The sequence below is a fragment of the Poecile atricapillus genome, chromosome 2, assembly GCF_030490865.1.
Source record: "Poecile atricapillus isolate bPoeAtr1 chromosome 2, bPoeAtr1.hap1, whole genome shotgun sequence".
Classification (NCBI taxonomy): Eukaryota; Metazoa; Chordata; class Aves; order Passeriformes; family Paridae; genus Poecile; species Poecile atricapillus.
Window position 1 is genome coordinate 151,140,085 of NC_081250.1, and position 15,369 is coordinate 151,155,453.

The 15,369-nt window shown below is 41.6% G+C and overlaps 1 protein-coding gene and 1 long non-coding RNA gene across 14 annotated transcripts in view; one reads left to right on the top strand and one right to left on the bottom strand.

Annotated features, from left to right (window-relative positions):
* TSNARE1 (t-SNARE domain containing 1) overlaps positions 1-15,369 on the bottom strand; it is a 453,286-nt gene that overhangs the window by 238,272 nt on the left and 199,645 nt on the right. For all 13 annotated transcript variants that reach the window (XM_058832855.1, XM_058832854.1, XM_058832853.1 and 10 more), the window contains 3 exons: positions 13,143-13,233; positions 10,050-10,124; positions 8,052-8,108 (listed from right to left, as the gene is read on the bottom strand). In XM_058832855.1, the coding sequence (XP_058688838.1) occupies positions 8,052-8,108; positions 10,050-10,124; positions 13,143-13,233 (223 nt within the window). The remainder of the gene's footprint in view (positions 1-8,051; positions 8,109-10,049; positions 10,125-13,142; positions 13,234-15,369) is intronic.
* On the top strand, positions 634-2,653 carry LOC131576300 (uncharacterized). The gene is made up of 3 exons (XR_009276952.1): positions 634-739; positions 857-985; positions 2,294-2,653. It is a non-coding gene; the product is annotated as an uncharacterized LOC131576300 (long non-coding RNA).

Genomic DNA, 15,369 nt, shown 5'->3' on the forward strand with positions numbered 1-15,369 from the left:
TGGTTTATTTAGACCTTGTAAACAAATAAGATGTGCCCTAGAAAGGTCAATAAATATCATTTTTGTCTTCACCCTGGTGCAGCAGGGGTTAACATATTTCCAAACACATTTTTTTTAGTGGGAAAATACCATTGCTGTCCCCATTTAATCATGTGATAAATGCAGCCATCAAAGTGGGTTTAGAAGAATACAATTTCCTTCCTTTCAATAATTCATCTCCACAGGGGGGTTTAAATGTATTAAATAACACTGCATTCACTTTGGAGCAAGGTGACACGCTCAGTAAGGTTTCACATTTGTTACTCCAGTTGCTGCATGTGATCTTTGCCAGGGCAAAAGTCAATTTAGACTCTTGCAGTGCAACTTGGGGAAGATGGGGTTGAAGGAAGGGAGGTCGTGTGAGCAGCCCCCTCACACCAGCAGAAACCACTTCCACTGGGCAGAAATGCTCACTATATAATTATGCTTTTGAAAAAAAAAAGAAAAAAAGTCACGTATGGGGGAGTCAAGCCCATAAAGTGAACAAAATTCAGGCTTTTAATTCATTTTTTAATAATTACTGTACTGCCATTGTGGCCACACACGTCCTGCAGACCCAGCCTACGTTTCATCAGCTCTGGGATCCTGGCCTGTGTTTGCTCTCCTCTTCAGCTGCTGTCACACAGATCTGACACAGCTGCCAGAGGTGACCCTCACTGCCCAGAAAAGCTGCATGCAAGGACAAAGCTCTCTCAGCAAGGTGAGTGTCCATCCAGCTGCCACTGTATTTACAGTTATATTTCATTTTGTTTTTTATTTGTATTTATTTATACTGATGTAGGTGCAGATATCTACAGATACACGTATATAGTTATAGATACACAAACCTGTGCCAGCAGTGCTGACTGGAACCATGAACTGCCCACACTCACGGGGTAAAAAGGAACACTCAGGATGAAAGAGGATTCAGAATTCCTTGAGAGCATGTCTGGATCTCATATAATAGGTGAGAAATGCTTTTCTTATCTATATGGGTGCACTGACCCCCTCCATGAAGAACCCAATGTGTCAGGAAGATGAGCATTTGCAGTATTCTTTAAATTTAGGGGCTGACAGTACTGAAGGAGGCAGAAAGGCTGGAGAGGGATTTTTTGCAAGGGCATGGAGTGACAGGACAAGGGGGAATGGCTTTAAGCTGAAGGAGAGTAGATTTAGATTGGGTATTTTGAAGAAATGCCTCCATGTGAGGGTGGTGAGGCCCTGGCACAGATTGGCATGAGGAGCTGTGGCTGCCCCATCCCTGGAAGTGTTCCAGGCCAGGTTGGATGTGGCTTGGAGCAACCTGGGATAGTGGAAGGTGTCCCTGCCCATGGCAGGGGTTTGGAACTGGATGATTTTTAATGTCTCTTCCAACCCAAACCATTCTGTGATTCCACGAGACAGAAGCACAGCAACCACCCAGGCAGTGGGAAAAAAAAATATTTGCAGATCTGTCTCTGGCTATGGAAGAACAATAATGTGGGCACCAGCTGAGTGATGTGTCCCAGCCTCTGGGCACAATATAGATTTTTCAAAGTGCTCTCTGCCATTAGCAAGGCTGGTTCACAGCCGTGTTTCAGCCCGTGGCCCCGAACGCCTCCACGCGACCCTGGTGTCACCGTCCCCCAGGCACAGCCCTCGCTGCGGGGTCCCTGCAGGTCCCTGGGGTGAGAGCAAAGTGTCTCCCAGCATTTGGGAGCATAAAACAAATGGTTGCAGGGCTGGGGGCGAGGCTGGCACATTCCAGACAAAGCAGCCCCTCGATTTGAGGCTCCAGCAGTGACTCAGAGCTGGGGTAGAGGAGCCAGAGGCGCTGCTCTGGAGGAGGCTTCGTACAAAAGAACCCCTTCCCTTGCCTTCATCCTTCATCCTCTGCCCACACAGAAACCTCTGTCCTTTCTCACTCAAACAAAAGGAATAATAATAAAAAAAAGAACGAAAAACACACAAGGGAACAAACAAACTTAAAAAAAAAAAACCTCTTAACTAACCAAAACCCAGCTAGTGAAAACTCAGTTTTCACTCAGACTATCAGCCTAAGTGCTGATAGAAGCAGCTGCAGTTTCTGGTTCCATCAGCAGGCACAGGCAGAGTGGGCTGGTCCCTTGAAAGGCACTTGGTAGAGGATTGCCAAGGAAAATCCACAACTTTCAAGTTCTTTGGCTAATTTAGGAAATGACAAGTTCCCCCAAATTGGGCTGGTTCCCCCAAACTTGATGATACATATTCCTTTTTCATATAGGTTTGATCTTTTCTTACTTTTCTTCTCTTGTAGGGTAAGGAGATTGGAATGTTACTGGAAGCTCACACTTCCAGCTTTTGACAATTCCTTCAATTAAAGCCATAGCAGCATTTGAGGTGTTTGTTACCCATTTTTTCCGAAGCCCAGAGCATTCCTGGTGTCCCATAAAACCTGCCACCAGCAGCATCTGGAATGAGGGTGTTTTCCCAAGGGCTCTGGTGCAGGATTCTTCATTTTAAGTTTTACAGTTGAAAAATGCTGCCTCCCTGACAGAAGGGGAGTTTGATGGTTGCTTAAGGAAGTTCTGTGCCTATAAAGCCCACTGGAATGTTTTTTTTCCCAAGATCGTGGGCATGCTGAGAAGAAAAGACCTTCCCTTCCCAGACACACTGGAAGCAGAGCAAAAGTACTTTGGGATATTCAGAATAGATTCCACCTCCCTTGAAAATAAAGGGAACAAATTAAAAGATTAAATGTGAATCTATTTCCATCCACTTATTAAATCCCTTTATGAGAATCTATTTTTCTACCCCCAAAGAGGCAGAAAAAGAAAAGAAAATATTTAAATTTTCTTACAAAAATTGCTTTAATGACTACCTTAAAAAAAAAATCAAACCCTTTAAAACCAAACAAAAGCCCACACTTGAGTAAAGTCAAGAGAAAAATAACTGTGTGATTTAAATGCTCCGTATTGACAACCCTAGGAACAGGGGAGTGGGTTGATTACAATATGGCTTTTAAAGGATGCACAGTCATTTAAAACAAAGTTGACATTATTGAAATAACACTTTTTACAGAAGTAGCTGCATCCCAGATGACCTTGAAAAGACACAGCATTCACTACCACATATGCAAGATAAATTATCACCAAAGCTAAGGCTTGATTTCCTGAGATACAGCAGCCAGACTGGAACATTAGGAACTGGGAAGATTTCTCAGATAAGATGGTAGAGTCAATAAGACAAATGTGTAAATAAAAAGCTCCACTTGTTGGAGCAAAAACTGTATTTTGATTGTGGGAAATACAGACCACATTCCCCTCACAAATGTGGAAGCTGGTTTCAGACACGAGGAGCATGAGGAGCATCTACTGCATTAAAAACTCATCATTAATTATTGTTCTAAATGAGCTGTGGGTGCTGGCTTGGCCTGAGAGATCCTCAGGGTGGCACAGTCTTGTAGCTGTGTTTATACAACATCTTCCATGACAAGGACCAGGTAAAAATAGAAGCCCAAATAACCAAAGTCATTACACACTCACATACATACATACATGCAGTTTTTGCAGACATTACTGCCAAAAAAAAGTTATTCTTCCATAAACCAAGGCCTGGATCTCACTGCCCCAAAAATGAGAATTTTACTCTAATCACAGAAAAAGAACAACTTCATAAACACAGGAAGAAAGCGAGAAATGATGCTTCCTGTGGGAAGGAAGTCCATTTAAAGCAAGAATAAACTGATGCAGTTGGAAGAAAAAAAATAATAATAAAAAAGCTTGTATATGCAAATAGACATTGATTATCCATCTTTGTGCTCCTAAGAAATATAATTTACTGACCTTTGAGAGATGGGTCAAACAGGCCCATAGAATAAGAAACAAAGGCATCTTTTTGGCAACTGCCATGTTCCAGAGCAGTAATTATCCTTTCCTCTCCCCATGAGCAGCAGGAAATGGAGAGGGATGCCATTACACCATGACAATTACTGTAATTTTAATTTCTAAATATTGCTAGGAAAGTTTCCTCAAAAAAAAAAAAAAATAAAAAAGAGAGAGAGGAAAGTCTGTTCAGATTTTTGATGTGGTTTTAGATAAAACTCATTCCCCAGCTAAAACAGAGCTTAAAACAGAGCTGTGCTTCCCCTTCTCCCACTCCCCTGGGGGAACCACCCACAAAATCTCCATGGTGAGAAAATCCCACTTTCCTCCCCATTAGTGGAGAAGAGGGAATTGCAGAGAATCACAGAGTGGTTTGGGTTGGAAGGAACCTGAAGGATCATCTTGTCCAACCCCCTGCCATGGGCAGGGACACCTCCCACCATCCCAGGTTGCTCCAAGCCTCGTCACTTGAACTCATTCAACCACTGGCACAAAACCAGATTCTTTCTATCAGAAGCAGATGATGTTGGATGCACAGTAATTATAAAAAATTAAAAAGAAGGATTCTTTTCATCTCCTGTGCCCAGAGATCTTATTTGCTCTGTTGTGGGATTTTCCACAGCCTACCATTAACTATTTTAATATTATGGATAATCTATTCCATTCTATTAGAACATTATCATATTATATCCAGTTGTTGCACTGTGGGATGGATTTCAGCCTAGAGGACACGTCTGGTCAGCTGTCCAGCCTCTCCTGCACTGACCACACTGTCCCAGGCTCCAGGGAACACCTGACATACTCCCACTCCTACACTGGACACATTTGCACCTTGGTGCATCTGTTCAGGGGGAGAAGTGGGATTTGAAGCCCGTCTGTCCCAAAAACAATCAGGAGTAGAGATTACCTTATCCCCAAATCCTCTCTCTGCTGTAGGCTGCACCAGCAATTCCCATCAACTGGAAATTACCTTCCAAAATTCCCCTTAATGAGCCTTTTGAGGTCTCATTTTGGCCAGTAGGTGAAGACTTAAAATTACTTTCACAGATTCAAGGGAAAGGGCTTTTTTCCTCTTTTTAAATTGTTGCCACAAGGCACGCTCAACAATGATCATTTAGTGTAGCAAAAAGTTGTGTCTTTCAGGATATGCACCTATAGAACTCCATTGATTTGTCTATACACAAACACATTCCTACAAACACATATTTGATTAAGAATTTATATAACTTCAGGCTTCAAGGAGTTTTGGATCAATGCCTTTATTTGGCCTTTATAAACAAATAAACTCAATTAAAGAGTACTTACAACAAACCACAACGGGCAAGAAACTAATTTTCCCAAGGCTTCCCCATGGCAATTTTTACCTGTTACATGGGTCTAGGGAATCAATTACTCCCTAAAGGGAAATTATTAGGGCTTGTGTTACCCAACATCTCACCTTTCCCACTCACCAGAGTGGAGGAGAGAAGTATGGGGACAGGCATCCAGAAAAATGAGTATTCTTTACACCTCTTACAATTTGGTGTAATAAATTAAAGTATAAATAAAAGAGAACAAAGCCCTGCAGGCAAGCAGTGTTTGAATCAAGGCTGGATCTGCACCAAGTCACTGTGCAGCTTCACAAGGCCCATAAATCAGGTCTCCTGAACATATGTAGTATTTTGCATTACTCTATAGGGTGTTAACTTTAATGCCTTAATATATTCACATAGCGGTCAGGTTACAGTTCCTGTGGGAACCATAAATTTGTATGTCCTGGCCAATCTGCTGCTGGAAAAATAATAATAATAATGTTAAAACTAACCACACCCCCACATTGCCTTCAGTAGGTTTTGTACCTTTAATTTTTCTCCTTTCTCTACTTGAGGGAGGAAGAAGAGGTGTGCAGCTGTGAACGTACAGGGAAGCTGAAGCAGATGTGAATTAATTTTCACCCTTTTCTTGCATGAGGGCTTGTTTGTCCCCAGCCCAAGAGTCACTGCATGAAAACGATTGGCTCTTGGGTGTGGTCAAGCCTATTTCTGAGTCAGAACACAGGACATGCTACAACCTCCTTTTTCACAATCCAAACCACTTCACCTGCAAGCAACAGCTACAAGGAGAAACAACCTGAGCTGATGCAGTTTAACCCCATTGCTGCTGATTCTGCCTGACCCAAACTGATCCTGCTACAATCTCCCAGTGGTTGGATTCCTTCTCCTTTGCCTGGTTTAAGGGGTTATCTCTGTCCCATTCCTCCTCCAGCCTCCTTTTGCTCCAACCTCACCATTACTCACTTAAAGTATTAAAGATTTGACATCATATTCTTTTCCCCATATTAAAACCCTGTTTACTTCCAAAGAAAGTTGTATTCGATGTCATCAAGCAATTTCAACGTACCAAAGGAGCTGGTTTCACCCAGGCTTGCTCCCAGTGCCAGCAATTCTCAGTAATTAGCACTCCTCATTTTATTTGCACTGGTAAATGGCCAGCAGTTATAGAGCAGCCATGGCCATGCCACCACCTGGTAGCCCAGGCAAGAACAGAGCTGTTCCCTTCCCTGCAACCCACTCCACCACAGCAGTCAAACAAAGCTGGTTAAAAGCCCAAAAAGTGATGCAATACACTCATGAAAACAAATCACAGTTAATTTGCACAAAATGACCCAGTAAATATTTGACATATGTGGGATTTGACCACAGTTAAAGGATATGTTACTTATGCCCCTGTTCAACACAGATCTCCAGCTGGTGGACAAAACCAGATTGTTAATTTTTATAAACACAGAGCTGAAAAGTAACATCTGTGCACAATCTCTCCAAAGGCAGCAGTGGGAACCCGCATTCTGGGCAAAGGAATTCATCAGCCCTTTGGTACCTTCATTTTATTTCACTGACACCTAAACCAGCTAAGCCACAAGGACTTAAGGCAGAATTGTAATTGCTTGAATCTTAGTTAATATTAAAGCTTTGGTCCATTGATCTGCACTAATGATGGGGTCTTCAGTGGCACCATTTCACTCTTTTTTTATAGAGAATCATCAATTCAAAGTTACAAAGTACAACTATTTCTTATATAAATTAAGGAAGTTGTAGAAAACCAGGCAGCACAAGGTAGGGAGAGAAAAGTCATTAGGAAAGCAGAAAACCTGATGACTTCCCCTTAAGTGATAAAAAGTATCAAAAATATCAGAAATAATCACTGAAAGTAGACACAGAGTGCTGGGTTTTGGTGGCACAGTATCAGCTGCAAAGCCCACAAGTTTCTTAGCATGTAGGATTTAAGATGCCAAACTAATCTCTGTTGGACCCTTACTTCACCAAAGGATCTCCTGCCATCAAAACCCTCTTGGAAATCTGTGGAGATTCCTTAAACACACACACACATGGAGATATTAAATCTATAGTATTTTGTATTACTATTTATAACAGACTACACATTTTTTCTGTATATATACATGTACACTTACACAAAGATATCTTTATAGTCTTAATAATTTGCATATGTTCACTGTCACATGTGCATCTAATTATATTTTTTATATATATTCACATACATGTATATATGAAATTGAATATGTGCATAATATATGGAGTAATTGGTATATATGAATATGTATATATATATATGTGTATATGAATATTTATCAGAATAAATATATGGACTCTGATTCCATATAGTATTTATTCATTGAAAAATTTCCTAATATGGGCTAAAAGAGAAGAAAAAGGCTCAATTTGCATATGTATATAATAGTTAACCACAGTGCAATGTAGCCAAAGAAACCAGAATACATAATCCCTCTTAAAACTGGAGACAGGACTGATAAAAACTCTTCTTAAATTCTTCTATGAAATTGTCCCTGGAATGTGATTTCACTGTGCCTACAAGCCCAGCTTCCAGGAAAAGGGGGTGTAGGACTGCTTTTTGATATATTTCAGAGCAGACAGAACTCCCATCAAGAATGGAAAAACGGCCCCATGAGGATAGAAAAGCAGAGAATAATTAAACAGGTCTTATATAAGTCTTTCTTCCCCGAGTCCTGTTATCTTCCACCTCCAAAGACGTCACACATTTCTACTGGAAAAAAAACACCTTCAGAGCAGGCAGTGGAGGAGCTCCAAGCTCTTCAGCATCATTAGTGGGGTTAGAAAACAGCTTTTTTTTTAGCACTGTACTTACTTCCAAACACAGAGACACGCGTGAACTTACCTGTTTGGTGCTTCTCTGCCCAGTAGGGAGCAAAGCTTTGGATTTCTCTGCTATTTTCTGTTAAAAGGAAAAGAAAAAAAAAAAAAATCAGAGGGAAAATGGCTGAGAAAACAGAGTCCAAATATTTAGGGAAGGAGTCATATGAAGCTATTTTCTTCTGCTTTCCAAAGAAAATGACAAAGAGAAAGCTCTTACTCTTTAGAAAAAACAAGGGAGTATAAAAGCATTGAAAAGTTCAGTCTTGCAGGCATTAAAAGTCTTCAAAGCTTCCAGAATGACAAGGTTATCAAAACTGAGACAGGCATTTAAGGAATGACAGCTAGGACGTGGATAAGTAGCAATTTATCACTCAGATTGTTTTCCTGACGCAGCCGGGCATTCACAAACTGCTGTGGTTAATTTTGGCACTTCTGAACTGATGACAGTTTTTAAAATAAAAGAAATCCAACCTAGATATACAGTTCAGATGGACTGTACTCATGAGCATTGGGGGAAAAAAAGAAAAAGACATTAAAAAGATGGGTGTGTGTATATGGGGGTGGAGCTCTTTACCCAAATAATTCCAGCTTCTCATTCAACACAAAATAATTTCATTTAAAGACCCTGCACTCAGCTTCTTGAACAGGACATGTAAATAATTTAAAATATGAGGCAGCACTGGAGATGATGCAATTCTATTACACGACAGGCAGGCTGTTGAACTGCAATTTTATGTACATCCATTTATTTATTTAATTTTTAAGGCACAGGCAGCAAGGATGGGAAATCAATCAGTCCAGAGTGTTTCTAATAGAGACACATTATTAAGTGCATGTTGCCAGCCAAATTTCATTACACCTCTCTAATTACAATATATCCCTCCCATTGTTGCAGGCATGCGTCAGACTCATTAAAGTGATATACTAAAGCCACCAGAGTTTGTCCAGGTTGTCTTTTGATTAATCCAGATCTATCTCCTAACTTGCACTGCCGGGGAGGGAAGCAGTTTGGGGATGCTAAATTTAAGTCATTACTACAGTGTTTAAAAGCAAAGCAAATCTGCTTATCAGCAGAGCCTCCCCAGGGTAAAGAGGGTGAGTAAGAAGCAAATGAAGGAACTGGAGTTCAGGCTTTGTTTGTTTTATTAAACAGCTTGATCTTGGTGACAGATCCCAACCACAAGATGTGCCTGGAAACTTTCTGGCACAGCCAAACAGCAAAGCAGAGACAGAAGTGGGGTAACATTTGAGTTAATATTTTCTGCAAGCAGAAAAGGTGAACTGTGCAATCACCTCTCCTTCTCCCCTGAGAGTGGAGGCACACCAAAATAATGTCATGGCTGAGCCAGGGGAAATGCTTCCCCCTGAATTCGGTGCTGGGGAGGCCACACCTCAAATCCTGGGGTCAGTTTTGGGCCACTCACAACAAGAAGGACACTGAGGGGCTGGAGCATGTCTGGGGAAGGGAACAGAGCTGGGGAAGGGTCTGGAGAACCAGGAGCAGCTGGGGGAGCTGGCGGGACTCAGCCTGGAGAAAAGGAGGCTCAGGGAGACCTCACTCTCTACAGCTCCCTGACAGGAGGATGTACCCAGGTGAGGATCAATGTCTTCTCCCAGGGAACAAAGGACAGAACAAGAGGAAACAGCCTCAAGCTGCCCCAGGGGAGGTTTAGATTGGATACTTGGGAACATTTCAGCAGAGAAAAGCTTGTCAAGCACTGAACAGGCTGCCCAGGGAAGTGGTGGAGACCCTGCAAGTGTTCATTACACGTGTGGGTATAACCCTTAAAGAGATGGTTCAGGTGGTGCTGCGTTGATGGTTGGATTTGATGACCTTAAAAGTTTTTTCCAGCCTCAATTCTATGACACTATGATTGCTCAGCTGACAAAGAAAGAAAAGAGGGAAGAAACTATTCACTAGCAGCCCTGTGGAGATACTTCAGGCTCCCAGAGGTTACACTCACGCTTAACACATCCCCAGATTCACAGATGGGAGAGTGGAAGCAAGAGAGACACTCACTTTCTGCACAGCTCCGTATCTCTGGATGGCATCTGACAGCTGGTTCTTCAGCCTGTCCAGCTGAAGCCGCTCTTGCTGCATTGGGAAGAAAAGAAAGGTGGTTAGCAGGTCTGTCAGAGATAAATCCAGTAGTAGGCTCTGTCTGCAACCACGGGAAATTGTCCTGGTTGGAGATACCAAATAAATGATGTGAGCACAAATGGTGTCCTAAAAGAATCAATCACACTGGGGCCACCAGGATGTAAGAGGATTTTATTTTAGGAAATGTGATGCTTTGGTCTTTCAGTCCAAGTTAGATTAAAAAATTCAACTTTGGATATTCAAGATAGCATTGGAGAAAATAACTGAAGGGGTCTTTCTATAAAAAGTTATTTTTTCAGATGACAAAAAATGATAGAATTGATTGCATCATTTGGGAGATTTACTGGATTTGATAAGTCAATCAGCCACAACATCTCCCCTCCTTTATGACTGTCAGAAACCAGCTTATCTTCATGGTTTCCAAAACTTGAAGTGACCCAAATGTCACTGCTTTTCAATCTATGTTTAAAAAAAAAACAAAAACAAAACAACAAAAAAATCTCATATTGGAAAGATGAACAGAGACTGATGTAAATATCCAACATGCTTCCAAATCTCTGCTCTCAGAAGGAATGACCAAACCCAAACAGAACTGTTCTATGCTCTGGATTTCAGATTTCACATGTCCAGATTTTACAGAGGGAAATGCTGCAAGGAAGTGGGATGTCACCTTAAAAGACAAGTGGAAAACAAAATCAAATCTACACTAAAGCCACTGAGCAGAAATGTTTACTTTCCAGCCATTTCAGCTGCTTCAGAAAACTGCTTGGGATTGCAAAAGTAGATTTTATAAAGGATGGGATAAACATTTTTAATTTTAATGGCAGTATTTTCACACACAGAGAAATATCCCAGTTTTTCATCTAAAGATTTAAAATCATTTTTAGAGTGGGGCAAGTATCATCATTTCCATTCTACAGATTAAGGTCCATAAATGTTACGTTTGTTCCACATGCAAAGTAAGATAAGATTGTCACCCTGGAGAGCTGATCTTATGCTCCAGCACTCACCCTACCAAAAAAATGGAACTCCAGATCTACCTCCATTCACATCCTTTGAGGTTAGTTTGGAATGAAGCCCTAAAAGAGCCATTTTCCATCAGTCTCCTGCCTTGTAGCACACTGATCCACTTAGAGCAGCATCTTTGCTCCTGCAATGCTATCAATTTGCTCAGCTGGGCATCCTGACTCCAACACCTCCAGCAGCACTTGGAGATTTATGGGAACTCAGAGAAAGTCCCATATTGCATCTCGCTGGCAGTGCATTACTGGTGGAAAATAAGGAAGAAAGGGGATAAAAAAAGGCTTTTTTTTTTTCTGTGTGTGCATGCAAAGCAATCCACAGAAAAATGGATTGGTGAGGACTGACTATAAAGCTCTGTAAGGCTTTTCATGCTGTGAGTAATTTTATGGGAGGAGAGTTTGCAGTGCTACACAGATTCCCAAGAGGGACTTACTGACCAGCAGCCAATATCCCCCAGAACAATTTATTCTATGTAAGGGACAGCAGCTACAGGCTTTCTATCAAAATTTGTAGGTTTAATTACTAAAACTCCACTATTAGAAGAGTTTAAAAAAAAAAAAAAAGTTCAATTAATTGAAAAGTGAGCAGAAAAAAGTTATTATACAATGTAATAGAGAGCAGCAAATTTATTCCTCATATTACTGAAATTGTTTCTGTGTCTATTTCCTTCAGCTCTTAAATATTTTCCCTTCAGCTTTGCATTTTTCTCCCCATGACAGTAAAACCTCTTCTCCTGAGAGTCCCCATGGGCTTCAAGGGCAAATAATGACATTCTTGTGTGGCACTGTAATTGGGTTTAATGTGACCTTGCCTGATTCCCCTTTGGGCCCAATTTATGTCACAAAATAGAACCTGGAGATCAGCACAAAAAAAAATAAAAAATAAAAAAAATTGCCCAGATTCCCATATCTCCAGGGCATCATCTTCTGTTTCATCAAGCTCAGATGTAATTATGCAAGAAAATGAAAAAAAAAAAACCAACAAAACAAAACAAACAGTCCTTGCCATCCATCACTAGTCAAAGTGATTTCTCAAAAATTATTCTTGTATTAATCTTGATGTCTACATGTGGAAACAGTCATTCCAGGCTTCCCTCCCATCCTCTGGAGTAGACCATCACCCATTCATTTTTATTTTTTTTTTCAGTCAGGCTGAATTGCACATGGTCCTTCACAGGTTACCAAGGTAGCCTGAGGTGATCCAAGTTTTAAATCCTTATCTCAACTGCCTGTTGGCAAGTGCCACAAATCCAGGCTGTAAAAACCACTTGGTCAGAGATGAGTTGTGTGTTTAGAGCAGTCTTATTTCTAGGTGGAAGGGCAGTGAGAACAGAGCTGAAGTAGCACAGGACTTTGGAAAACAGCAGGTAGTGAGTGAGAATAAAACATGAACTCAGGAAAGTTCCTGACTTAGAAATCATGTCGATGGTGGAAGCAAGAATGTAGCAGAAATCAAGTAGAATTGTAAATTCTAATTTAAAATCCTGCTCTGATCTGGCCACAGTCTGTATTTATCTATCCCCAGAGCTGCCTTTGCACTGGCACACAGCACTGAATCAGTGTCACATCCAGACATATTCCATGGCTTTGGCCTTTCCAGACACTCAACAGACTCCCAAACTCACCTGCACCCCGTGCACCCACAACTGAGTCTTTAACCAATGCCAAACTCATGAAGACAGATGAGTTCTGCAACATTTTCACCCAAACTGAGACCTTGAGATAGATATGAACTGGCCAAAGTCTTCATTGTTGAGTTTTTGATTTCCAGTTCCACAGAGGCCAGTTCTGGGAGGAGAGCTGGTGTCAGCAGCTGTTTTCCCCTGAGTCATTTATAAGTGAAAACCACACTTGTTTGAGAGGAAAGGAAGTTATAGCAAGACAAAGAGCTTAACAGCTTTACAGCACCCACTGCCACTTCTTATTTTCATTATTCCTCCTTCCACAAGACCCATCATTCTCCCCCAACAGCATCTTGACTGACACATACCCTGGATGAGCCTCTGACAACCTCAGACAGCTGCTTGATGGCTTTGGTGCTAGTCGTGATGGTTTTATTAGTCTCCTGCTGGGTGGCATGCCTGCAGAAGAGAAGAGATGATGGGAATTGCAATTGAAATTAATTGCATAATGAGACACTTGGAGAAATCTATCAAGCTGCAGAGCAATTGAGACAACACAACAACAGCAGCACACCGAGACACTGGAGGGCTGCAGGAGTCCTGGGTCTTCACCAGCAATGGAAGCCAGAAGGAAATACTGGGGAGGAGAAGCCCAAAATATTCTTCCTGCTGTCAGCACAAAGACAATGCCTGTGAACCATTCAAAGGGAAGTGATGAGGTGAAAACAGGGGGTGGACAGGGAATGAGATGGTTGGTATTGCAGATTTTCAAAGAAGGGCTGTACAGCAGGAGGCAGGACTGGGGAGTTGCCTGATGGCTTGCCCAGGAAAATATTGCTCTCAGGAGAGAAATCTGAAATTGAGCAGGAGAAATTTATCTACCCCTTAATGACACAGTATCTCCAGGAAACACTGGGGATGTGAAGGTGCAGAGCTGCTTTACCAGCACTGAAACAGGCAGGAACCACTCACCCCTCCAGCCACGGCTGTCCCTCCCTTTTACACCTCAAATTCCAGTACCATTATTCCTTGGAAGCACTGGTTGCTGGCCTTGCTCTTTGAGACCATACAAACAAAAGGGAAGAGACATAAATGCTTCCCAAAGGTATTTATTAGCTCAGTCCAGTAGTTCTCAAGTTTTCTAAGGTCAACAGAGCACTCTCAGCTTATAAGCTTCTCCAGAGAGCACTTTATATCCTTTTAGTCAGAAAGAAATGGTTTTCCATGAGGTTTAGTTCAAAAACTCAATAAATACTTGGAAAAGATATTCATGGAGATTTTATTCATGGAGAAAATTATGGGTTTTTCTCCCTTAGAGGACACATATGAGCATGAACCACAGTTATATCAAAAAGACTAATTTTTCAGTGTTTTTTTTTTTTTTTTCAGAGTGCTGAGATTTGAAGTGAATGGAAGTACTTTGATTAAAAAATGTCAAAATGTCTATTTATCATCCCTCAGTCCTGAAGACCCATGGCTTGTCCTGACTCTTCACCTCCTTCTTTCTTCTCTGTCAGCTCTGATGGAGAGCACCTCTTCTGAGACTTGGGTCAACTCTTCCAGCACCTCCTTTGAGGACCAAGGCCAGTCCCCAAACAGCTTTTACCAAGCACAACCTTAATTACAAATACATTGAGACCTCTCTTGTTGAGGTCTTAATCCAAAGTTTGGCATTTTTTCTCCCCACTTCAATGCTTTTGTGCAGTTGGGAAAGCTGTCCAGGATCATGGAATCTAGGATAGCCTGGAATGGAAGGGACCTCCAAGATCATCCAATTCCATGGACTGGATGCCATGGGCAGGGACACCTTCCAGTGGACCAAGTTGCTCCAAACCCTGTCCAACCTGGCCTTGAACACTTCCAGGGATGGGACAGCCACAGCTTCTCTGGGCAGCCTCTGCCAGGGCCTCACCACCCTCCCAGTAAATCAAATTACACCTGAGTTCATACAAGGTACCTTCAAGTGAAAGCTTAGTACACCACGAGGACAACATCTCTTAGTTACAGAACAGGAATTCAGATGTGTGTCAAGGGTTGAACACTCACACAGAAGGCATGGAATCCTTTGGCACCAAGCAAGAAGGAGAAATAATCCCATATGGAAACAAAACCAGATCCAATAACGAGTTATTACCTCTGTTTATTTAAATTAATGTACAATTTCTGTGTTCATTCATCAAAATGCACTTCACTTACTGATGATCCCAGGACTCACCACAGCAGCTGAGCAATTACATCACTTTTCATTTGAGATGGAAGAGGTCATATCTATCACAGACAAGTATTCCATACTGCCATTGCAAGAGAGGGAGCTGGGAATTGAATCCTGTCACATTGCTAACACTGAGGAGTGCACAGTCAGCCTGATCCCCAATCTCTTCATCAAGTATATCTTGCCACCAGATGCATGAATTCTATAAGCAGCAGATTCAAATCTCAGATTTCCATATCTAATTCCTCTTAACAGAAAGCAAGATGCTGGAGTTGACATCCATTTTGCAGACCTCATTAAATTATCTGCCCACAGGAAATCTCAGGGATTTACATACCAGTAATTCCCCATCCCCAAAGTAAAATGGCTTGTTAGGCTCTTGC